At 46.0% G+C, this 25926-nt stretch overlaps 1 protein-coding gene across 1 annotated transcript in view; it reads left to right on the top strand.

The window, feature by feature from the left end:
• The window catches only part of LOC129343357 (cation channel sperm-associated auxiliary subunit gamma-like), a 45377-nt gene that overhangs the window by 12627 nt on the left and 6824 nt on the right, over positions 1-25926 (top strand). Inside the window, exons 9-24 of the mRNA XM_054999532.1 lie at positions 633-770; positions 2268-2333; positions 3966-4076; positions 5789-5839; positions 7502-7631; positions 9516-9627; positions 10670-10828; positions 13997-14115; positions 15962-16175; positions 17162-17224; positions 18967-19150; positions 21056-21183; positions 22745-22825; positions 23031-23087; positions 24739-24895; positions 25018-25081. Of these exons, the coding sequence (XP_054855507.1) occupies positions 633-770; positions 2268-2333; positions 3966-4076; positions 5789-5839; positions 7502-7631; positions 9516-9627; positions 10670-10828; positions 13997-14115; positions 15962-16175; positions 17162-17224; positions 18967-19150; positions 21056-21183; positions 22745-22825; positions 23031-23087; positions 24739-24895; positions 25018-25081 (1834 nt within the window). The remainder of the gene's footprint in view (positions 1-632; positions 771-2267; positions 2334-3965; positions 4077-5788; positions 5840-7501; positions 7632-9515; positions 9628-10669; positions 10829-13996; positions 14116-15961; positions 16176-17161; positions 17225-18966; positions 19151-21055; positions 21184-22744; positions 22826-23030; positions 23088-24738; positions 24896-25017; positions 25082-25926) is intronic.

Genomic DNA, 25926 nt, shown 5'->3' with positions numbered 1-25926 from the left:
TTGTGTGTCGAAAGCAGAAATTTGACTTGCGCTTTAACCGATAATAAATTCCTCCTTTCTTTAACCAATAATAAATTCCCCCTTTCCTATCCCTTGCTATCCAAACTCTGCTTTTTGATGCGTGGCTTAAGGTGTCTTTTCTGCCATCTCAGCTTTTAAGTCAGGAACTCCTGACTGATTGATTGATTGATTGATTGATTGATTGATTGATTGATTGATTGATTTTGTCGAAGGCTTTCACGGCCGGAGAACGATGGTTGTTGTGGGTTTTCTGGGCTGTATGGCCGTGGTCTTGGCATTGTAGTTCCTGACGTTTCGCCAGCAGCTGTGGCTGGCATCTTCAGAGGTGTAGCACCAAAAGACAGAGATCTCTCAGTGTCAGGAACGTCAGGAACTACAATGCCAAGACCACGGCAATACAGCTCGGAAAACCCACAACAACGATTGATTGATTGATTGATTGATTGATTGATTGATTGATTGAAAAAAATTAATAATGCCTCTCCAGGAAATTTGCTCAAGGTGGCTTATAAGTAAAGCATTCAAGGAATCCTTGGGGTTCCACAGAACACCACTGCGGTAAAAAATTGACTATCTGTATCCCTTCCCTTCTCTTGCTGACATTTCTTTAGAACTGTGGACGCGCATATTGAACAACATCTGTGTGAAGAAGTTGAACCCGGTGCATTTCTCTGTAAACGATACTGAATATGTGATTGCCATTGGAGGTGGTTGGCAGGAAGGAGAATTCTTCCTGATCCGTGTGAAAGGTACGCACCTTGCGGCATGTTGTGGTGTGCTGTGCCTGCTCATTGTCTGGCACTGGTTGGGCTGAGGGCCCCTGGAACTTCAAGCCAGGCTGAGATGAAGGTGGGTTGTTCAGCAACTGTCAGTGGGTAATGGGCAACAGGTAGCGAGTTCCAGAAAACTGGATCCAAATAGCAGAGAGACCTCCAAGGGCAACAGAGAAGTTACCTGTCTGCCTGTTATTTCAAGAGCGCTGTGTATCATAGGGATTTTTAATGCAAAGGGATCGTGCTGTCATTGGGTTTTATGATACGGTTACTGATAATGTTTGATTGTCTTCATCAATGTAGGTATCCTTTTAAAACCTGTTTTTGTCATTCTCCATCACTTTCAAGCATTCAGCAAACAATACGGCTAACTCATTCATCACATAAATGTCAGGCCTTTGATGGGGCACCTCTTGTGCCTGTTCCATCAGTCAGGAGCCTTGGTGTGACACTGGACCCCTCCTTGTCAATGGAGGCCCAGATCAAGGAAGCTGCCCGAACTGCCTTTTCCCATCTCCGGCAGGCCAGGCAGCTTGCCCTCTATCTCTCAACCCATGACCCTAACGACAGTGATCCGTGCAACAGTCACCTCCAGATTAGATTACTGTAACTTGCTCTACACAGGGCTTCCCTTGAGTCAGACCTGGAAACTGCAGCGGGTCAACAATGCTGCTGCTCGTGTCCTGACAGGAATTTCATTTAGGGCACATGTGACTCCATCTCTGCAGCAGCTGCATTGGCTCCCTGTGGAGTTCCGGATCAGGTTCAAGGTTCTGGTTCTGACCTATAAAGCCCTAAATGGACTGGGACCAGCATACCTGAGGGACCACCTCTCCCTGTATGTGCCTCAGAGAGCTCTTAGATCTCCAGGTAAATACCTACTGGTGGTCCCTGGCCCTAGTGAGGCTCGGCTGGCCTCGACCAGGGCCAGGGCATTTTCTGTCCTGGTCCTGACCTGGTGGAACTCTCTGTCGGGCCTGCCAAGATCTCGTATCTTTTTGGCAGGCATGTAAGACAGAAATGTTCCACCAGGCATATGGTTGAGGCCAGCACTGGATCCTTCTAATTAGCCTCCCTGCTGGTCTCCTACCAGTGAGGGGGAGGCATATGGTCCATCTGCCCCCCCCATGCTTGAGGAGTTAGACTTTCACCAACCCACACCTCCACCCTTCCCTTGTGTATGGTGGGCAGGGACAGGGGGAAGGGTGCACCATCTGGAATACTGAAATTCATGTTTGGACAGAGATGTCATTTTCTTGTTTTTATCTGTTGTAATTTATTTATGATTGTAACCCACCCTTTGTCTGCTTGCGGGGAGGGCAGGCTAAAAATTTAATCAGTCAGGGAGGGGCAGAGCCAAGGGGCATGGAACTAACCTACTGGCAGTCAAAGACTTTGACCAATGGGAAAGAAGAGAGGGAGGAGGAGGAGTGAGCCGTTTTAACCCTGCCCATTCTTTCCTGTGTTTTGCAGATGGCATTGTGAAGGTCTCTCACTCCATGAAGTCTAAGAATGGAACAGTGTGCGATTTTTTCCAGTGTAGGTCTTTCTTGATCCTTCTTTGAGTCCACACCATGCCTCAGTGATTTTAGTATCCACCACAGCCCCAGGCAGCTGTAGAGAGTTGGGGTTTTTTTTGGTCATGATGGCTATTAAAATATATATAAATAGATTGGGCCCTCCATAAACTAGTTGGAGGGCAGCAGAGTAGAGTCAATTGTAGGGAAGAATGTAAAGAGTGTAGGAGCTTTGTTAGCTAATGTGCATGAGAGAGAGAATATAACAAACGTACACTTAGCTTAGGTTTAGAGAAGAAAATCAAGGTCTTTATTATAGGAACTCTGTACTCTGATAGGAAAGATAGATTCTTTTCTCTCTAGTCTAAAGATGGGACTGGATTGCAGGACAAGTCCTGAATCCATTGTGCAACATGGAGAGGAGAGGGGATTATGACAAAGAGAGGAAGAATATGGATGTCATGAAGAAGAAGTTGTGAGATTAGCAATCTACCCATCAAAGGATAGTTCAGGGCAGTAAAGAGTAAACAGATCTCAGACTTTTCTATCTTTCTAACTTTCTGGTTTGTCCCCCTCTGCAACCTGAGAAAAGGGACAGCGTCAACCTTCCTCTTCTAACAGTGGCAAAGCTGTAGCACTCCAGATATGTTTGGTGCTACGTTTGTGTCCTTGGCTAATTGCTATTCAGAAGTAGAAGTCCATCACCTGCAAAGGAAGTGTGGTCTGGGACCATACACTGTGAGTATCTCTAAACGTGATGAATTTCACGAGGATGCTCAAGTGAAGAGAGGTGCAACATTAACCAGGAAGACAAGTTCTAAAAGACAGTTCAGGAGGCTTTGTCAATTTCCCCTTTCTACAGAGCTTGCAAATGTGGCTCCTCAGGGGGCTTGTTTATTTCCACTTGGGCTTCCAGAAGGGAAGGTGAAACTGACAGAGCCTCCCTTGAGCCCAAGAGGATATAGACAAGCCTCCTGAGGAGCCACATTTGTGGGCTCCGTAGAAAGGGGAAATTGACAAAGCCTTCTGATCTGTCTTTTTGAACTCGTCTCCCCGGTTAACACTGCGCCTCTCTTCACTTGAGCGTCCTTGTGAAATTTGTCTTGTTTAGAGAGACTCTCTGTTACTGCTCTCTTAATTGTTACGTTAAACCATCAGCACCTACACTGAAATGCAGTACCCAAGGTTCTTTGGCGGGGGTTAGGACTGCTGAGCCAATTTAACACTAGCAGGGATTTGGCCCACAGCCATTCCTTGTCTCCAGAGCGGCAACCTCAATGAAGAAACAAATGGCTTTAGAAGCTCACAGCAGAAGCAAGTCCTTTATCAGAGACCGCATTCTAGGTTACAACTACAGCTGTTTTGGTAGTGTTGCCAACTCCAGCTTGGGAAATTCCTGGAGATCTGAGGCAGTTGCTGGGGAGGTCAGAGTGCAAGAAGGGAAAGGACCTCAGTAGGGATGGAATGCCACAGAGTCCATTTTTCAAAACTGCCGTTTCCTCCAGGGGAACTGATCTCTGGAATCTGAAGATCAGTTTTAATTCCAGGACAACTCAAGCGCCCACCTGGAGACTGGCAACTCTAATTTTTTGGACATACATATATACGCTCCAGTACATTTCAAAACCCCATTGCCTTTTTTCTCACTCTGCAGTCCAGAAGTGCTCCATCCTTTGGATCGTCTTTGTTACTACACACAACCAATTCATTCTGCTGGTGAAAGATGAGATTAGGCATCTCTATTACATCGTGTTGTACAACCAAGGTTAGGTCCACTGACTTCAGTACTTGTCTTTTTAAAAAGATTTGTTGAAAACATTGGCTTGTCTGCTTTTCCAAACATAAGGCTGGATCCCATGGACTTTTTTCTATGGCATAAGAATCCAACCAGATCCAACCCTAAAAATCTGTCCCAAGTGGCTAGGAATCCAAATGCAAAGAATCAAGTTCACAATGAAACTACCGGTCAGTTTAAACTCAGAATCAAACTAGACATGCAGCTTTTTAACGAGTTGGGTCTGGTTTTTCCAAACCCAACTTGAGTTCCCTGCAGCCACACAGCAACTTTGGAGAATGGCTGTTTAAAAATAAAGGAGAGCCCAAACAGCCTCAAAATGCCTCTGTGTGTGTGGGGGGGGGAGGGCTCCTCCCTCCCCACTCAAGCTGTTTCCCATGTCAAAATAGTAGGAGAGGGAAGTCCCCCCCCCCCCGTTTTTCTGCTCTGCGTGGAGTATTTGTGCACATGGATCAGTAAAAACAGGAGAGAAAAACTCCCCCCCCCTGTGCTATTTTGACACGGAAACTGCTTGAGGGGGGAGGGAGGAGCCCCTCCTCCCCCCACGGAGGCATTTTGAGGCCATTTGGGCTCTTCTTTATTTTTTTAACAGCTGTTACCCCACAGTTCCTGTGTGGCTACAGGGCATTTAAAACCGACACATCTAGCTTGTCCCTTAGGCGAACATTAAATAACTGCGGAATGAAACACCCCGAGTGAACCTGTTAGTAGCGGAGTGCGTTCCGAACGCAGCTAATCAAAACCAAAGCTGAAAGTTGGAAGGACAACGAATCCATATGAAGTTTCCTCCAACGTTTGGGTCTGAACCAGAGCCGACCACTTTGGCCAGAGCCGACCATTTTCTGGCAGTGCCTTGAGATCTGTGGTGGTACTCCGCTTCCAATTTCCAGTTCCCAACGCTGTCTTTATGTTTCTATTTCGTAGCAATGGCAAGGGGCAGAGGAAAGCTAAAAGGTCTCGTATTCCCTGACACTTGTTAAGTGATGATAGGGGAGGAGGGTTGGTCTTTTTTTTTAATAGAATTGTAATAAAGTTTTGAAATTAGATAAAAACATACAGTCAAAAAATAAAAAGAAGAAGAAGAAAATATAGATCCAGCCCGCCATGCGGGGAGGGGGAATGTAACCCCTCTCTTCCATCTGTTGGATCATTTCTGTCCTTCACCTCTCACCCACAGAAATATTTTAGAAATGGCTAACAACAACAACAACAACAGATAGGAATACATACCAATTTTCTATTTGAAAAGGTCTAACAATATTACATATTATATCCCAACCCTAAAATTACCGTGACTATTTTTCCTTTCTATCCCTAGTCTTCAAAAGCACAGATCATTAGTTCACTTCTTTCTGTTTCTTACAAAAAGTCAATTTGGGGTTTCCAAATACTCAAATAGTTATCTAATGTCCTTTCCCTGATGAAAAGACGTTAGTTTAGCCCTCTCAGCATAATCCATCAATTTTCCCAGCCAATTTTCTACTGTAGGTAATGTAGCTTTCCATTTTTGAGCGTATAAGTCTCTAATATTCATACAGCAACTTTCCAAACTGACCTAATCATTTGAAGGTATGAGTTGGATAGTAGTTGGCTTCCACAGTAAGCAGCTGGCTGTTATGCCACAAACGACATTAACAACATAGTACACATTTTTAACACAGATTTTTTTTCTTGAATTACAGCACAAAGAACATTTAAGATGTTGTACCAGCTTCCTAAATTTGTTCCCAGGGGTAAGAGCCTCTACATCTCATGATGTCAAGCCAATGTATGTGGATCTCCCTTCCCTATTTTATCTCCCCCAGCACTCTGTGTAATAGGTTAGGCTGAGAGTGCGCTTGACCCAAGGATATTCAGTGATCTTCAAGGCACAGTGGGGATTTGAACCTGGAACTTGAAGATCCTAGTCTGGATCCAGCTCTGTGATCCAGCAGGAGTTTGATGCCACATTCGTAAGACTACAGCTGGACAGTGAATTCATTAAACCAGAGATAGAGTTTGGGGTCTGCAAGATATGACATCAGCTCTTCTCATCTAGTAGCATGCTTTGAAAGGATACAGGAAATAGCCAACCTTTCACCATTTTGATTGAGATTCCAAGAAAGGAGTTCAAGGGTAACTAATCTGAAACAATCCTGAGTGGGCAACCAAGAATAATTCATTGTTAAAATATCCATTGCAGGAAAATTCAGTATTTGAATCATTTATGCAGGTCTGAGGATTCATACGGCTTACTTACATTACAAACTGAAGTTGATTTTATTAAGGATATTTCTCTCTGTGAAGCACACGGGGATTGTAAGTTTGAAGAGGGTCCTGAAAATCTAGTGTTTGTAAACAAGCAGGTACTATATTTTTTGTAGAAAAACCATCTGTCTCCAGGGCTCTTTCCTCACCAGGGAATTGAGTCAACGAAAGGCAGCCTGCTGAAACTCACAGAAATCACAGAGTTGGAAGGGGCCATACAGACCTTCTAGTCCAACCCCCTGCCCAATGCAGGATGAGCCTAAAGCATCCCTGACCAATATTCATCCAGCCTCTTGAAAACTGCCAGTGAAGGGGAACTCACCACTTCCCTAGGCAGCTGATTCCAACTTTGAACTACTCTGACTGTGAAAAAGGTTTTCTTAATATCCAGTCAGTACATTTCTGCATGTAATTTAAGCTCGTTGCTTTGAGTCCTATCCTCTGCTGCCAACTGGAACAGCTCCTTGCCCTCCTCCAAATGACAGCCTTTCAAATATTTAAAGAGAGCAAACGTCCCCCCTCAGTCTCCTCCAAACTAAACATTCCCAAAGCCCTCATCATTTCCTCATAGAGCTCTGTTGCTCTCTTCTGCACCTTCTCAATTTTGTCCACATCCGTAACCTCCTCTGTTACCCTGTGAAATAGGGAGCACAAGGGCACACATCCATACATGCACCCTTCCAAAACTCTAACTGGATCTTCAGACAAATGGAAGGGGGAAGAAGGAGCAAGGCCTTAAGTAGGGCTGGCCCAAGAGTTTGGTTTTTGGTACCCTGGGCAAACATTACTTTGGCACCTCTCTTCAAATTCAGTATATAGAGAAGTTAAAACTCCGGCATGAATTTTTATGCTTCTTTACTTGGCATTCTAGGTGAACAATATAAAAATAAAGGAAGTACTATTTTTGTTTGTTTCTTTTTACTTATCATTAAATTCATTTCTGGTTGATTTAAAGCCCCTTAAAACCTGGCACCCTAGGCACCTGCTTGGGTTGCATATATGGCCAGGCCAGCCTTGGATAAAAGTTAGGGTTCCTTTCTCTGCTTCTCTGTTTTACAGCTGCCTTCTTACTCCACTCCTCCCCATTTAATGCATCCCAAAGAGGATGGATCTGTCCTTCAATCCGCTTCTTCCTTCCTCCTTTGCAGGATCAGATAAAGGCTTTGTGATGTTGCTGGGAACAGAGCAGTATACAAACCAGACCCTTGTGCCCAGAGGCCTGACCTTTAACCCCTTTAGTATGATACTGTACATCTGGGGGAACGTTATCTTGCACAGGTAAGGTCTCCTACCGCAAACCTGCTGCTTTGAGTGTTGCTGCTGCATTTTTCCCCTTGAAACAACCACCACCTAACAGCAGGATCTGAGTCCAGTGGTGTTACCGGAATTGGTCTCCTTGCGAGTTGAGAGGAATTAGCAGCAAGGAGAAGGCTATGTGAGAAGGGTAACAAACAAGAGCCTCAACCAATTTTACGGGGTCCCCTCCCCAAAGAAACTGACGAAACAGGTGTTCTTCGAAATAAAGAGTAGTTTATTTCGAAGAAAACACACACGCACATAGGAGGCAAATAAACAGTTTACACAAGCACACCAGAGTCTTAGGAAATTAGTCAAAGGTTGGAATAGAGTGTGGGATTCAGGAGATAGTTACCATCAGAGGAGTAGAGTAGTCCGCAGAGGAAGAGGGCTTCAGACATCCTGCATCTTCGGCCAGGGAGCAATGCTCAGAGAGATATCTGTGGGAGCAGTGCTAAGATTCAAACCAGGCACCCACCACACTGCTCAATTTGATTGGGGCACAGCCAGGATTCTTATAGGACTGAATGTGCCCTGAGGCTGGAGGGTGACTTCAGCCAGTAAGACAAAGACCTTAATGGTTGTCTCCTGGGATGGACAAAAGGCTTGAGTGCATTGATTGGTGCTGCCGGGATATGACAAAATAATTAGATTGGTTGCTCTTGGTGTCTTACAAAGAAACAGCAGTTGATTTCCTGGAGCTGACCGATGAATTTAGAGTTTTGATTAAATGTTCCCAGGAAGAGTTTTAAACTTATCAGAGCTGATTGATGGCCCTCAATTGCAGGACAGGATTTAATCAATGGGAAGAGGGGAGATTGGAATGTTCAGGACAGTGACTCACAAGCGCCTTTATTGTCAAAGATAGCACATCCACAGTGTGGGGAGGCAGGAGCCAATCATACCTAGTCACTCATCACGCACTCGCATTCCATTCATGTCTCATTCTCCTGAGCGGGAGTTGGCAATGCTTTGCTCAGCTGGGTGGCTTGCTATTGTGGCTTGAAGTGCATTAGATTCAGTGGCTTATGATTTTATATCATAAGCAGCTATTAAAATGGTGGAGGCTGGGCTAACTGATCACAGTGGCATCTTAAAGACCAGCAAGATTTTAAGTCATAGCCTCAGACACTTGTATCTGAAGAAGAGAGCTCTGACTCTTGAAAGCTTACGCTATGAAAATCTCGTTAGTCTCTAAGGTACTTGATAATGTACTTGATACTGATTGTACTGATCTCATACTGTGTAATCCGCCTAGCTTTGCAAGCGCATGTCTGTATCTCTACTGGTCAGCCATAAATTGCATTTGTTTGCCAGCGATATAGATAACTTTTTACATGGTTGTTTTCACCTTATAGGCACCTTTACTGCCATCTAATTTCAACTGCCATGTTAGCCAGCTGCTATGTGCATAAACCAGTCTTTCAACAAGTGTTTGTTTAGGGATATCCGGAGATGGAGGACCTTCCCCACTATTCCTTGTTTTGCCTTCTTTACAAAGCTCCTCCCAGGTCCAGGTTTCTTGCAGCCATTTTAACCAGGCTAGCTTTGTACTCAGTGGTAGATAAAATAATCTTATCTTTTTTCTAACATCAATCAGCATGTTACTTACATGATGTCTCTGTATGCACTGGTGACTAAGAAAATCCATGCAAAATCTTTGCTCAATAGTTAATGTGCTGCAATCTATGTTTTGGCCCCAGAAATTTTAAATTTGTATTGTTCTTTTATTTATCACTGCTTAGACATTTGTTTTTGTTATATTGTAACAGCTTTTGGCCATATACAATAAATTTCTACCTAAAGGGTAGAAAGGAAAGTACTATTAATTTTTTTAAAAAGTGTTGTCTCTCCTTTTTTTTGCAGCCATGATTTGGTGGATTATGTATATCTCTCCAGCTTTCCAAGTACTTCCTTTATCAAATATTTTGTTCATTCGTATGTTGGGCAGTATGCCTGTGTGACAGATAATGAGGAGGTATTTCTGTTCATCTTTCTTAAAAATCCAGTGGCAGGTGGTTTTGGAGAAGAGTGAAGGGATGAATAGTGGTGTGAGAAGTGGGATATTAACTGCTTTGGTTTGGGGCATCTCCCACTATGGAAGAAGTATCTCTTAGAGCCAGTGGAAGCATAAGCCTACATGACTGCTGGCTACCATTTGCTTGGAGCATCATTATCGATGGTACACACATTCATCCTTAAATAAATATATAAATAAATAACAGTCATTTCTGTTCAAAGGTTTTGCAGTGACTGATGGGTACAGTTCGTATTCTTGGGCTGATTCCATGGAAAGAAAAATCAATGGTGGTTTCTGTTTTAATGATCTATCTTGATACATGGGAAAATTACCCAGAATTATTATTTCCCTCAAGGTGTAGTTACCCTTTTATCCTTATAACAACCCTATGATGTAGGCTTGGCTGTGAGAAGGAGAGAGAGAGTGTGCGACTGTCCTCATGGAGTGAATTTCATGAGTAGACATTTGTACCTTGGTCTCCCGTATACAACCACCACACTGCTCTCTAAGAACTGCAGTGCAACACTGCCTAGGGTCACCAGTGTGAGGTCATGGTAGAAGTGAGATTAATTGGGTACTTTTGTGGTTCGTAGCATAGGGAGCAATCCTAAACCGGCCTCCAAAGTCAATATAATACAAACTGAGAGCCAGTTTGGTGTAGGGGTTAAGAGCGGTAGGACCCAATCTAGAGAACCTGGTTTGATTCCCCACTCCTCCACTTGAAGCCAGCTGGGTTATCTTGTGTCAGTCACAGGTCTTCTAGAGCTTTCTCAGCCCCACCCACCTCACAGGGTGATTGTCGTAAGGATAATACTAACACACTTTGTAAACTGCTCTGAGTGGACGCTGAGTTGCCCTGAAGGGTGGTATATAAATCGAATGTTGTTGTTATTATTCAATGGCAGTCCCAAGCAGGTGCAGCTTTCTCAAAATATAGCATGAAGTCTTAAAACTGTTGCTCTTTTACAGTCTTGTCTACCACTGCTTCTTCTCGTTCTAGATCTGGGTTTCTCTGGAAGGCAGTTCATATCTTATCCGGATATATCCATCAGAACCATGGAAGCTACATAAATATTTACAGATCATTGGGAAATCGCTTGACTATGAGGATAAAGAGGCCACCATCAGTGTTTTCTACGACCGAGAGGGCCTGCAACAGGTGGGTGTATATTGGTGCTGACTGCACTGGTTAGGGGAACTCAGAAGGTTGATAGTGGGGAGGGGGCTCACAGGCTGACTCTCAGAACATTTACTTGAAAGCAGGGTTTTTTTTCTGGGAAAAGAGGTGGCGGAACTCTCAAGAGGAAAATGAGGAAGAAATACATGGGACTCTTTGAAATCATATTATTTTCAAGCACCATTGCCGAGTATTTTCAGGAGGTGCTGGAACTCCGTTTCCCCGCATTCCCTCTGAAAAAAAACCCTGCTTGAAAGTAAGCACCTACTCATGAAGTGGGTCTGCCACTAAAACTGTAGCCGCATGTTATGTGTGCCCCTCCCTTTCTCTGTAACACATTTAGTGCAATTTGTCTTGTACCAAATGCTGGGCATTTTTCCAGCACCACCAGTAATGGTCACCAATGTGGAATGGAGGCAGGGGGACACAAACCATGGAAAGACAGCAAAAGAATTCTGATGGAACTGTAGAACTTAATTAGCAGAGTATATTAATACGCTGTAGATTATAAGAAGAACACACTCCAGTGTTTTAGCTCTAGAAAATACTTTACTACATATTAGGATAAAGTGTATATTTGGTGAGAAAATATAGTATCTAACTGACTGCTACATCTTGATAGTCAGACTCAAAACAGTCTATATTAAGACTAAACTGAGGCTTAACTGAAACAAAGAACAATAAACCCTTAGTATAAATTGCTAGTTAATTGCCCCCAATCAAGCTAGTTGCCCAATAGTGAATCCTCTTCATTAAGCATAAAGACTCCCCTTTCTGTGGTGGGAACCTTAACTGGACAGCTAAGTGGTCCTATGCAAACTAGTTGACTAACTGAATAAACAGAACACCAATTTAGCTCTTTCATGACTGAACTTAGGACACCTGCTAAAACAAAATCGGATCAAAGGTCTGCAGGTCATCCTGCATTCTGTTTCCAATGGCTGCCTATGTGGCACTCAGGGCCGGTGCACCCATTGAGGCATGTCCGGCCCCCCCCCCCCGCCTCAAGCGCTAATTAGCACTACGACTCAATTACTCACAGAGAGTTGAGAGGATAAACTGCTTTCCTGGATGTTTGTTTGTTTCTTCTTTTTTCTTTGGAACTGAGTGGTGGAAGTATAGTGCTGGAAGGAAGCCTTTGAAGTGTATATGAGAAGGAAAGTTTTTTAACAGGCTAAAGGGGATCCAAAAGCTTTGTTTGTCTCAACAATTGGTGAACTGAAATGTGAAGAAAGTATATTTGCTGGACTGATTAAAACTTCTATACTAGAAACTAAGGCTGAATTTATGACCTTGAAAACTTCCTGAAATGTAAACAAATGAAAACAAAAGGAAAATTAACGCCATCTAATGAGAAAGAACTTGCCACCTGCTGATACTTTGCATAACAGTTTAACTAAAGGTCTTACAGAGCCATCTAGTGGAGCAATGTCGCAAGGCACAAGAAAACGTTCAGTTGAAATTTGCTCATCCTCATCCACAGATTTAATGCAAAAATTTCTTGACCAATTAAGCGATAAACTAGATTCTTTTGAGAAGAAAATGGAAAATAATTTTACAAAATTCAAAACAGACTTAACTGAGCAAATTAAAAATATTGAAGGTGTTGTCAAGAAAACCTCTGAGGAGGTAAAATTGCAAAATAATCAGGCATAGACTTTGGACAATAAAACAGCAGTGTTGGATAAAGTGTTTCAGAAGCACCAAGACAACCTAGCATTACTGGAGTTAAGAGAGAAAGAATATGTGCTCTGCCTGAGAGGCATAGAGAATTTTTATTCTTCTCATAGATGGCAGGTCATTTGGTGCACCCTGAATAATAACATGAATCTTCATTGGCGCCTTAGTGACAAATCCTTTGTGTTCTGCTCTGGGAGGATTTCTTTCTCATCTTTTGAAAAGGAGAGAAAGTGGTTTGGCTGGGTTGCTATTACAGTTCTCTTTCGATAGTTCAGAAGTCCCCAACGTGATAATCATAACAATATTACAATATTCTAATATTTGTTATCTTATTGGCTCGTAAGGTATCTAGGGTCAGTTCTGATTTGAAGATGCAATTCTGGGTTGGCCCCTCTACTTGGGGGAATTCCAAATCTTGCAACCCCTTTATCTTGTCCTCAATTTGGAAGGACACCTGCTAACCTCTCACCGACTTTCTTCTGGGCGTAATACTTTCAATGGCTCCAATGAGTCTCAATCTGGCAGCCTTGGTACCCTCTGATAACTGAAGTTTGTGGGTAGGAAGGGATGTTTTTTTCATCTGTGCCCTTTCCCCCAGTTTCTTCTCAGCCTTAAGGAAATAAGGCCACAGGTGGCCAAAACCAGCTTGCTGCATCAAATCAGTTTTCTACAAAAGGCTCTCTGGCACTGATTCCTATTGGAATCTTATAGAATAATATAACATATGCGTAATATTTGATAAGTGCAGCTCTACAAGCAGTATATTATTAGTCCTCAGTTCTTGCAGAGTTTCAGCATACTTCTCTTGATCTTCTTGTTTCAAGTGTCATATTCTTACAGGTTGCATTACAAATACTACATTGGCTCCTAAGCGTAGAAAAAAGTGCAAGGCATATAAGTGATATATAAAAGTAGTATATAAAATCCCTTTCTTCAAATCTATATCCATCACTATGGTGCCCACCAAATGTTTTTAGAATGTAGATGAGGGCTGGTGGGGCTTTTGCCTGGCAAGACTTGGCTGTTGGAGATTTTATTGGTTATGCAGACTTTTAAGAAAGTTGCTTTGGAAGCAGCTTCCACCACAGCACAAGGATCTTAAATGTGTGACTGAAGGTGAGTCACAGCAGCCATTTTGTGGCTGGGTCTGCCTCCTGAGGAAGCCATTTTGTGGCAACCTTTTTATAGCTGAGCCCACCACATTGTGTCAGAATTCCAAAGGTGCCCACAGGCTCAAGAAGTTTAGGGACCACTGCTGTAGCTGCATGGTTTTATATATCCCTTTCACTGATGGAAGTTCCTTCCCCCTGGTCAAATACTTTTGCCCTGTCTTCCAGTCCCAGGCGGCTGGACTTAACCCTCTGTCGAATAACCTCCTATCTATGAGAAGAAGAGAAATTCAACAGGTAAGAGTTTCCTTTCCGGAGTAAAACGCCTGTGTCCATCAGCCTGTCTCTCCCCTTCTTTCAGCTGCTCTATTTAGAGGATAAAAAGGGCAATGCGAAAGTGATCAAGAGGCCAGTCCCGCTGCATTACGTCCTGACGTACAGGCATTTGACAGATGTCCCTTACCATCAATTGACATATCAGTGAGTGGAACGCCCGTGGCGTGGCATTGACTTTAAACTTGCTTCAAATATCTGGCTGTCCGGAAATGGTTTTCCAGCATTCGCTGGGGGCTGGAAGGTATTGACAACCCTGGCTGAAAGTGGCTGCCTGAAATTTCAGGCCTGCTTGCTTTCCACAGGCTTTGCAGGGTCCTGGCATTTTCCATCCTCTTGTCCTTGTGAATCTCCTGTGTCTCCCTTCTGAGAGTCTCTCTACATGAGATGTCTGACATGTGAAGAACACGTATTAGGAGAGGCAATGTTAGCTGGGAACGGCAGTTTAAAAAGACAGAGCCAGTGACAGTACAAAAGCTTTGCTATACACTGGAGCTGTGTGAAGGGGCTGTGAAATGCCAGAAGGGAAACTTCAGCCCATTATAATCTCCTAAGGTCCAGGCTCAGCTCTGGAAGGCAGCTCCAGCCTGTTTCCATTCCTTCCTTCTAGTTGCAATACCAGTCTAGTTTTAGACTGGAGAGGTGAAATTGACAGAGCCTTTGGAGAGGCAGAGATGAAATTAACAGACCCTCTGAGGAGCGACCTCTGCCAACTCTGTCTTTTTAAACCACCCTTCTCAGCTAACATTGCATCTCCCTATACTTGACAAACATGTGCTAACGGTCTCCTGTAGAGAGACTCTGAGCAGTTTCTACAACTGTAGACCATTGGTACTATCCATTGTTTCAACGCTAGCAGTCATCGGGGACACCTCACTTTAGTCTGTGAACCTAGTCCAGGGTTTTTTTTCCATCCTAAAGAAAAGCTTTCTCTGGTGAGTTTGTCAAAGCATAGTAAAAGCCATCTTATACATGTGGCAGAATTGGGTGGCAAAATGTTCCTGGACTGGAAGATTCAGGGATCAGCATGTCTGAAAGCGTTCACATATACACACAAAAAACTCAAAACAATCAACATTTTCCTCCCCCTGTCCACCCACAGCCACCTCACACGCAGGAAAATAGAACAGAGTTGCAAGTCCACTTCAGGGTGAATCTGGGGCTTCCTGCTGAGGTAAAACTTCTGACAAGTTTTGAGGGCAATCAAAAGAGTTCGATGCTCATTATAAAATCCTTTTGCGGTGGGCCTTGGGTTAGTGTTTCATACATCCCTCAGCTCTGTCCAGATTTCTCCTGAAGCAAAAAGTTGGTCATTTCTAAGGCAGAGTACTTGAAAGGTTTTGAGGGTGGCCAAAAGGGCCTCACTGACAAGCAAAATTTCTTGGGAGGCAGAGGGGATTTCGTCTGTCTCTCTTGATACCTGGAAGAATTCTATTCATGCTACCTTTTTAGTTGCAGGGAGCGGGTTGCCAGGCCCCTACTCCCTCCCAGCAGGAGGGGGGACCCAGTACTCACTTGGCTGATTTTAGCGTGTGAAGCGCATGCGCGCTCCTGGCACCGACATGATGACATCACTTCCAGCAGTGGGTGTGCTCCCACGCTTTACGTGGGGCCAGTTCAGCCCATATCCTTTCTAGCTGCCCCTGTTACAACTTACTTTGCAATCAATGTATTACTCCCTGGACTGAACATCTATGGAACATTTCTGAACAACAGAAACTATAGATCTTGCTGTCAGGCAAGATAAAAAATGTATATGTGATCTAGCTGTATTTATCCATGGAGTTATAAATTACTTATAAAATACTTGAAGTATGGCTGTTAAGTTATAGGGAAAGGAGTAGAAAATATTAGACTGCACTACAAAATAAATGAGGATTTTTATCTTTAAGCCTGAAAAAAGTAGTGAAAGCAGAGCTCCAGGGAAAGTTGAGATGGAGTTCTGACTAGTCTGGGAATCTCCTTTCTTGTTTCTTTGCTCCTTTATCACCAGGGGAAAAGAATACATCCGATTCACCCACCGCTGTCCATTTGCTGTGTTGCGCATTGTGGACCAGCCGTTCCCACAGGCCTTCACCCGGATGGAACATTACCGTGCAGAGGCGCCGGATGTCATGGATCCCACTGGGTTCCATAACCTTAACTCGTTGGCTGTGTACCAAGGCTTGATCTTCCAGCTGCTCTGGCTGCATTCGGCTTACAACAGAGTGAGAAAAGTTGTGTGTGGGGGGGAGGGTTTCCTCTTCAGCTTTTTGTGCACGCTGGTGTGCGCCTCAAGGTGCGCGGAAAAAGTCAGCAGTCTTGATTCTTCCTCAGCGTGCAGAACCTGGTTGGCAATTTATAGTTTACCATGCAGTCCTAAGCAAAGTTACACCCTTGTCTTCAAAGCTAGGGGTCCTAGAAAGGTGTAACTCTGCTCAGGAGAGCAAGATTCAAGTCCAGTAGCACCTTAAAGACCAACAAGATTTTCCAGGGTATCTTCCAGGGCTTTGTTATTCTCCTCTGAGTCCTGAGAGAGAGAGAGAGAGAGAGAGAGAGAGAGAGAGAGAGAGAGAGAGAGAGAGAGAGAGAGTGGTGAGGGGGCACTTGGCTCCAAGAACTTCCTCTCTTGCATCACTTCTTCCAAGGAACTTGGGGTGGTATACATGAGGGTTCTCTCACCCCAAGCGTTTGTATTGGCTTGTTTGTTTGGCTTATTTATCATTTTATTAATTCTTCTTTATTTATTCCTCTGACTTTATAAGTAGCCTGGGGATTATCTCAAAACTGCCTCGTTGGTGATAGTATTCTCCCAGGTTTTGCTAATCTGTCGAATACAATACCTGTGGCGAGTGAGGAGAAATGCCTCGCCTTTGTTCTGGAGGTGGTGAATACAGTCACATTCCCTGATAGATTCTGCAGTTTCATGCTGAAAGCTCCCTTTTTCTGAAGAATGCCTCTCCAGGCTACTGAGGTTAGTTTTCCTGGAGAAAACGGCAGCTTTGGAGGGTGGATTCTATGGCACCACATCCCTGCCAAGCTCTTCACTTTCCCCAAACTCTTTCCTCGCCAGGCTTTACTCCCAGATCTCCAGGAATTTTCCCACTAGTAGTTGGCAACCCGACTTTCTGCATTTCTAGCCAAGGATAGCAACACTTTCATTTCCCCATGTTTTCAAACTGCTGCCTCCTAACCGAGCCCTTTCTTTTCCTAGCCTTACGCAGACCCAGTCCATGACCCCACATGGCGTTGGTGGAAGAACAAAAAACAGGACGCAGTAAGGAAACCATCTTTACAGAGAAGTCTCAGAAACTCCCCCCCCCTCTCCGCCCATTTAATTGAAACCCTTATAATAGATTGGGATGTTTCTAAGGCAGAGGTCCCCAACCTTTTTGAGCTTGTGAGTGCTTTTGGATAAGGTGGTGGTGGGTGGTGCAACTACAAAATGGCTGCTGCGGGAGGCGGAGTCAACCACAAAATGGCTGCTGCAGGAGGCGGAGTCAACCACAAAATGGCTGCTGCAGGAGGCGGAGTCAACCACAAAATGGCTGCTGTGGGAAGCAGCACCAACCACAAAATGGCAGGGAGTGAGCTCATGCATTACTCTAATAGTAACGCTACATCGTTTCAGGAAGAATCTCTATTAAATTTTTTTTCATATACATATCTTCACAAAGTGAAGATTGTTGTGCTGTAATGGCAGCTGCTGCCGAAGCAATTTTTTAAAAAAAATCCACACGAGCAATCAGATCTCGAGTGGTCAGTCAAGAGTCCTGCTGGGCAAAAGCCTCGTCTGGCCCTGCCTGCTGGCTAAAAACACTTGACGGGAAAGGTGTTGTTGGGCATCGTTCTGCCCATGGAGGACACGTTGGGGATCCCTGGTCTAAGAGAAGGAAAAGGAAAGGAAGGGGGTTGGTAGTAGTGCCTCCCCCCAGGAGAGTGTCCATCTGGTATGTGCTCGCATTGTGAGGCCAGCAAAGAGGCTGCCCACTTGCTGTAGAGCTCGCCTGCTGGTGGACTCTAATGCCCAGCTGATGTTTTTAGCGCCAGTGGAAGGTCCGTGCCTAGGCGGTGGCTGTTGGTTACAGCACCTCTGCTTGCTTTTGGCTGGGGACTTGAAAGAAACAGTTTTTCACTGAATTGTGGCCAGGAAGGAAAACCAAAAAGTTGGTTTTGTGTATCTAGCAGCGAGGTTAGGGGAGCACATTATGTGTGTTTCCTGATGCTGTTGGAAGGATTGACACTCTTGGTACTTGTCAGCGGTCTTGGGCTCAGCTCAGGGCAGAACTGCCTGGTATCTCTTGTCCTGTGATTACTTCAAATGTGGGCTTTTTTCTTTTGCAGAGCAAGCCGCTGGGGCTGTGCTTTCATTGGGGTGGCTTTCCTGCAGAAAAGCATCACCCCCAAAGCCATGCTTACCCTCCCCTCCCCCCCACCCCGTGCTCCCCTCCTTACCCTTCCCCAGAAGTAGCAGAAGCAGAATAAATTAATGCAGCATGATAAATACCGGAAACAAATGATGCAAGTAGACTTTCTGCTACATCCTCAACAGGCGCCATTTTTACACACTGCAGCATCCCCGTTTTCTTGCCACAGAATTTGGATGGGCTGAGTGCAGAAGGTTACCAACCTGCCATAGATCCAGAGGAGTGAGCCATGTTAGTCTGTAGTCACAAAATAGTAAAGAGTCCAGAAGCACCTTTAAGACTAACCAACTTTATTGTAGCATAAACTTTTGAGAGCCACAGCTCTCGTCGTCAGATGCAACTTTATTGTAGCATAAGCTTTCGAGAACAACAGCGCTCTTTGTCAGATGCAACTTTATTGTAGTATAAGCTTTCGAGAACCACAGCATCTGACGGAGAGAGCTGTGGATCTTGAAAGCTTATGCTACAATAAAGTTGGTTAGTCTTAAAGGTGCTACTGGACTCTTTACCACCCTGCCATAAATCACCATCCACAGGATAGGGTGAGGTTGTATGCCCAAATCGACACACCTCCCCGCCTTCCACTTTCCAGGAGTACTACTTCTACGTGGCGGGAAACAGGAACTCCTCGGGGGGCGTATACGTCGACATGGCCGATTACGACAAGGTCTACAAGCTAAAGCCAAATAACGTACTGCCTCCACAAATCTATCTGGATAAGAATAATACCTACACCTTCTTCGTCTTCTTGAGCATCCGGACAACCAAACAGAGCCGTAAGTGACAGAGAGGTGGTAGTGATGCTGAAGCAAAGAGGGCTGGATGTGTCACCGAAGGCATAACTCAGGCAGAAGCGATTGCCAAATAGAGAGAGATAACATGAACCAATGGGATGCCGTGCCACAGTTCCCCTAATTTAGCAATGTGAGCACCCCCCTACCACCATTTGATCTGAAAATTTTTGTAGTCTCCCAAGCCTTGTCCTCTTCCCTCAATGACACGTGATGTCATGGGTTGGACAGCCCCCTTTGTACGCGCACGACAAGCCGTGCATGCCCCAGGGAGGTCTCTGTCTTCTGGCGCACTCAAAACAATGCTGTGAGAACCGTGTTTGCTGCACTTTAAATGTGGGTTTAGGCAACCTGTTTTGTGTTGTCTGTACATGGCCTACCAGGAGCACACGTTTATTTATTTATTTACTGAAAACATTTCTGTGTCACTTTTCTGACCGATGGGATCCCCAAGGCAGTGAGCAATCAAAACAATGTTAAAATACTGAACAGTATATACACAATATTTTAAATACTGTAAATTTTAAGTAAAACATATAAACACAAAGCTGCACAAGCAGGGAGCAGGGCCCGTGAGGGTTAGTGAGGGGACACCAAACCACCCTCAAAATCTTCACTTGCTGGTGGAAGACAGCAGTAGGGGGTGACAGATGACTCTTCCCCAGGGAAGTGAATAGATAAGGTCATGAAGGAAATAAATATGGTCAGGGCCGGCGCCACCGTTGAGGTGGGCGCTGCGGGGCCAGAGGGGGCGCCAGAGGGGGTGCCGGGGGCAGAGGTGCGTGTCCCGCGCCATTGCCAACCAGCCCTGCGCCGCCACTGGCCAGTCCCGCGCCGCCACCGCCGCCCGCCCCAGGGCAAGTGCAAAAGCCATGGACCAGGGACGACAGGCGGCGTGCGGGCGGCCTCCTTGCTCCGCCCCAGCCCGGCTGCGTGAAATCCTGGCGCCGGAGCTGAATATGGTCAGGGCTTGGTGGGCAGGTAATTGTGTTAGCTACCCACTATTCTTGGGTCACAGCTCAGAAACCATCCATTTTTTCAGCGCCTTTTCTGAGAACGCACTTTTCCATGGTCCCCAAAAAGGCGCTGACAAAATGAAAGCCAAACAACCTGCTACCATTTTGAAACTGGAGAGGTGTGGAGTGAAGGGGAAAAGCTGGCAGCATTTGGTGAGTGGGCTATCTTTTTAAGGATGCGTGGAAATGGCCTGAGAAAGCCTGGAGTTGACCCGCAAGCACCTGTACTAGCGCCTTGCTCCCAAATGGGAGATTTGCAAGTGACCTGTCCTTGCTGGCATCCAGAGATGGTTGCTTCTGGAGGTTCCTCATGACTGCCTCCTTACCATCAACCACCCAGAGGTGGCCATCCCCCATGAACTTGAGCAGAGAAGCGGTGGACTGAACCACTTGTCTCTTCCCTTTGCAGCTGTACAATTGAGCGTTGCCCTTCAAATAGCTGACACTGGATAGATTACCTTGCCTGCTTTTTGTGCTTGCACAACGTCATCTATCTGAGAAGCAATGCCAAAAATCAATCATAATAGCTGGATTGATGTGCTAGATAGCAGACACAAAGACACTTAAGTAGTAAGTCTCCACTCGAAAATCTCAACCCGTTTTTCTTTTTACTGTGCGCTGGCGGCAATAGCATACGGGCAGTGGATGCAGGAAAGTCCAATTGTGTGCGCGTGCCTTGTAGTCATGCAATACTTCTGAATTTGCTGATGCTCTTGATTGGCTTGGTGAACGGCCAGCTCCCTGTTCACCATATGCATCTGATAGACAGATCAAGGAAACCTTCATGACACCAGTCTGAGATGGGCCTGCATTTTGCAAATGTGATGACACCACTGGTTTTTCCAGACTGATGTTTTTTTTCTTTTCCTTGCAGTGGGGGAGACTGCAGCAGAAAATTCCCTCAACTTTGTGTGGCTCACCCTCATTTTATCTCATGCAAAATTTTTCATTGCGAAACTGCGGAGACAGGAGCTCATCAGTAGAGGGTCGGTTCTATACGAAGTAAGGAAACACGATGCTCTTTTGTTCGGGGTTCCGTAATGTGGTAATCTTGTGCCCCGTCCTGTGGCCGACACATTTAGAAGCTACAGCTATGTTCTTTCTCTCTCCAAAAAACTCTGGATCACCATCAACCACATGCAGAGCGCCTTCCTGCGCAGGGGAAAGTAGCTTTCAAAAAAAGGGCCAGTATGCAAAGTGTCTCTGAGCACGTCAAAATGCCTTTCCTCTCAAGGAAATGCTGCCTCTTCCTGACTGGAGAGGGTCCAGGTGTGCTGTGATATCTGTTGTCATGCAACTCACCCCAAGGGTCAGTATACTGTTTGTGTCAATGCCAGTATTAAAACTGTCCACTGTCTTTTCTAGGACAAGGTTGCAGAGCTCGGGAGGGCAACTTTCAGAGAAGCAGTGGGGTGATGTGCAAGGGAGGGGTTGGCAGTGGTAAAGAGAGTGGACAGGGCAGACGCTGACCAGTCCCTTGCTGCTTCTGTTCTGAAAGCTTGCTTTCTCCCAGGACTGCTTTTTACGTATATAGTTTTGGAGTTAATATGCAGTTTGCAGCCTGCCTAAGGGCCCTAAGACAGCCCTGAGACACGACCCTGACCTGCCCAAGTGATGGCCTCGGGTGAGATGGCTGGCAGCGACGACATGAGTGTGCTATAGTGCACACACAGACAGACAAGCACACAGGTGCATTCTAGCACCAACAGGTAAAACAGGCTGGTTTTTTTCCTTCTGGCTTTGCACCTTCCAATTTCAGCCGACAGGATCAAATTCAAGGAAGGGCTGTCAAATTCTGGCTTTCTTTGCAACCGTATCTGAGGCTGTTTTTAGAGTAATGGATTGTGCTACAGAAGAAAAGAAAGGGGTGACAAACTGTTGTTAGTACAGGGCACTGGCATCATGCGGGCAGGGGGAAGAGAAGGGGAAGCCCAGTTTTTTACTTTACCAGTTTTTGGTAAAGTTAGCACTTCGGGTGTGTCAGCGCCTTGCATAGGGAGTCTAACTGAATCCTGATGAGATGAGAGACTGGCATTACCAGAGAGAGCCAAGAGACATCTGTCCAAGTTCGAGGCATCCTGCAGAAGCTGGATTAACCAAGGCCTGAGATGAGTCCCTGAAAAGAACTGGCCATACTGGAAGGATGGGGGACCTAGGAAGTTAAAGATCAGGTCTGCTTTCAAAGCTTTATTGCTGGGTTCATCGCCATGTCTTCTGTGCAGTCCCACATAGGAATTGCACATGTGCAGGCCAGCCTGCACATGTGCACTTCCCATGTGTGCCCGCACAGAAGAACACTTGATGAATAACAGTACAGGTAGGTGCAACCCTGTTTTATGTCAAGGCCAACCAATGAGCTATCTGGCACTGAACACTGTTCAAATCCATCTGTCCCCACCCCACTTTCAGTCTCCGTAACATTTCTTAAAATCTAAGGGAAGCAGGCAAGTCCTGATTCAAGTCCTACTGGCACCTGGAACAAGGAAATCATATTTTTGTATCCATTTTAAACTCTGGACTATTTCTCTTCCCCGTTGCTCCTCTCAATAACCCCCCCTCCCAGGTGACGCTCACTGACACCGGCATGTTTCCGCACCAAGACCTCAGTGGGAAAAACCTCCTGAAGGGGTCCATAATTTTAAAAGTAAGAAGGCCACCTGTCAAGTTCCCTAGTCTGATTTCGTTGCTCTTGGGCCGCTTGGACATTGAGCCAGAATTGGGCAGGTGGAAGCCAAGCTCCTGCCGCCCCGGTTCATAGCTAGCCCTCTCGACGGGGGTGGGGGTGAGACACCCATGACTGGATGTTGCCCTTTCCTAGAGACACCTTCAGGTTTTTCTTCCTTTCTCAGGTGGCTCATTCCTCACTGAACTGCTACCACTACACATCCAAGGGGCCACGGATAAAGGTAACGTTTGCTCAGCTCCATTGTTTTTGCGGTTCGGGGTGGCACCTGTTCCCTTTTTGTAACTTGATTCCCGCCCCCTCGCCCTGTATGTTTTATGCATGCACCAGTGGGATACTGTAAGGCTCTGCCAGGTAAACTTCAAAAGACCCCACCGTTGACGAGTAAGAGCTTTATTGAAAAGTTGCTACTAGTATCATGATCTTACCAGGTTCTTTGCCAGGAATGAGGGTACAAGCAGGTATCAGGCATATAGATAATTCAAAGGCCAACACTCCCCCTTGGCTAATCCCCCCCCTTTTCCTAAAGGCTGGCTAATTCCACTGGGAAACATCTATGTAGGGGTTGAGAGACAGGGAGAGGTGAGACACAGGGTTTCAAGGTTAGGGAGGTTTCCTTGCCCATAGCCAGGGCTTTTTTTCTGGAAAAAGAGGTGGTGGAACTCAGTGGGTTGCCCTTGGAGAAAATAGTCACATGGCTGGTGGCCCCGCCCCCGATCTCCAGAAAGAGAGGGAGTTTAGATTGCCCTCCACGCCGCATGGCTGGAGATCAGGGGGCGGGGCCACCAGCCCATGTGACCATTTTCAAGAGGTTCTGGAACTCTGTTCCACCACGTTCCAGTTGAAAAAAAGCCCTGCCCATAGCCCAGATGCAGGAGCATAGTCTAGCAGAGATAACTTCAGGGACAAACAGACTTACTCCCTCTGAGAGTGTAAGAGGCAGCTTACGGTTCAGGCACAGGATGACTTTAGCAGATAGCCATAACATCCGGCCACAGCCCTCAGGTATGAGCACGGCAGATGCGGCCAGCATTTGACTGATAATAGGTTTTACTTCATGTGCCCAAGGAGATTTTACGTGTATTGCTATTGGAATTAGTACTTTCTTGTTTCCATTCCGTTTTCATCATGGGCCCTTTTCACACTGCTTACCTTGACTTGCAATGACGTGGAACATTGCGCTAAAAGCGTGGAACATCGCGTTTTCTCGTGTGAGATTTGTGTGACGTAGCGCAAATCTCACGCGAGAAAACGCGATGTTCCGCATTTTTAGCGCGATGTTCCGCGTCGTTGTGAGTCAAGGTAAGCAGTGTGAAAAGGGCCATGATTGTTTTAAGTTATGACGGCCTTGGGTAGGATCCAAATTCGGATAGAATCCCTGAGGAGGGGTTTCATGATCTCAGCCCAGCAGGCTGGTATCCTTAATGGTACCTGTATGTCGACTCCCAAATCACTGTGGTTGTGGTTGGGGGTTGCAAACACAAAAAATAGCACAGAGGAAAAGAGCTGCTCTCCCCCCAGTGCCTCCAGATGGGGACCCCAGTGCTGATATTTAATGTAAACGAAACAGCAAGAGATCCATGTACGGAGCTCCCTTCAGAATCTCTAGTTTGGTCCTTGGGTACAGGATTGCCAACCTGCCACTGGGCCACGGAGCCGGTGAAGCTTTCTCACCACATTATCTCAATGCCAGGAAACGCTTCTGCTAAATTTCTGCACGTCGGGTACCGTCGACGGCACAGGAGCAGAACTGGCACAAACACCTGGCCAGCCCTGCCCATATACTTTCCAGGGTTTGGGGAGTGGGGGGGGGGAACATTACTGCATCGGGCTTTTCTAAGGCCCAGCGTGTCTGTTTTCCTCTCTCTCTGCAGGGCAACAGCGTGATGGGTGTCAATATCGGCTGCCCCCCAGGCAAGAGGTTGGCCTTTGACATCACAGGCACTATGCAGTACATCACCAAAAAAAATAAGCGATACTTTGACTGTGTCAACCCGGACCCCGAGATGCCCTGCTTCTTCTTTAGTGATGGTGAGGGTGCTGGCGCACCAGGGCTGGGGAGGGAGCTGCCTGTGTTGAACTGCGGCTTGCTCTGCACGGAGCCCACGGGGGTGCCAGGCGATGGGGATAATGGACGTGTGCTTTGTTTGCAGTGTTCCGCCCTTTGTTTTTGATCCAAGACATGGTGACTGGACACTCGGGTCCGTTCCAGGGAGGGTAAGGACTGAGCTCTGAGCCATGCTGAGCTGGGATCAGGCGGGGGGAGGGGGAGAAGGGGCTCACGGGACTCAGCCTCCGGGGGGGCGGGGGGGGGCGGGAGGCAGAGGCAGTTTTATTTTTATTTAATTTATATCATTTATGGTCCGCCTTCCTCACTGAGACTCAAGGCGGATTACACGGGGTGAGAGTAGTACAGTCAGTACCCAGGACAATTTCATAAGCAATGCCGTAGGGTAAATAAACACAAGTTTACAAAGGCAGAGCATTAGCAAGAATCCAGTGCAGAGTTGCAGAAATGCTGAAACAGAACATAAAACAATTCTAGGGCTGACATATAGGAGCACAGATTTAAAGCAACAGGTAGTGCGTAAGGCAACATAGTGGTGAAGTCTATGGGTGAAGTCTAGGGTCCCTAACTCATTAGCGGAGCATCTGAGACCCCTCCCTACAATACCAAAAAGGCATTTTTGGAATAATTCGGTTTGCGTCATTTACAGAAAGCCAGGAGAGTGGGGGCTCTCCTGACCTCCTCAGGCTGGCCGTTCCACAGGGGAGGGGCCACCACAGAGAAAGCCTGTGTGCGGGCTGCTGTTTATTTCGCCCATGTGCAGGCTGGCACCTGCAGGAGTTGGGTCACCACCAAGGCCTCACCTAGTTCAGGACATGCACTCTGGTGGGATTCCAAGAAAGCCAGTCAGGAAGCCCAGCTGTCTCATGACATCATCCTAGGTGCCGTTCAATCAGAGGATGCTCAGGTTGTCGTGTGACAGCGCATGGGAAGGCTGGAATGGTGCAGGAGTTCCTCCTCCAGGTTTAAACAAACCAGAAAGGGGAGATGTGGC

The sequence above is a fragment of the Eublepharis macularius genome, chromosome 15 (assembly GCF_028583425.1).
Source record: "Eublepharis macularius isolate TG4126 chromosome 15, MPM_Emac_v1.0, whole genome shotgun sequence".
Classification (NCBI taxonomy): domain Eukaryota; kingdom Metazoa; phylum Chordata; class Lepidosauria; order Squamata; family Eublepharidae; genus Eublepharis; species Eublepharis macularius.
This window is presented reverse-complemented; position numbering and strand designations above follow the sequence as displayed.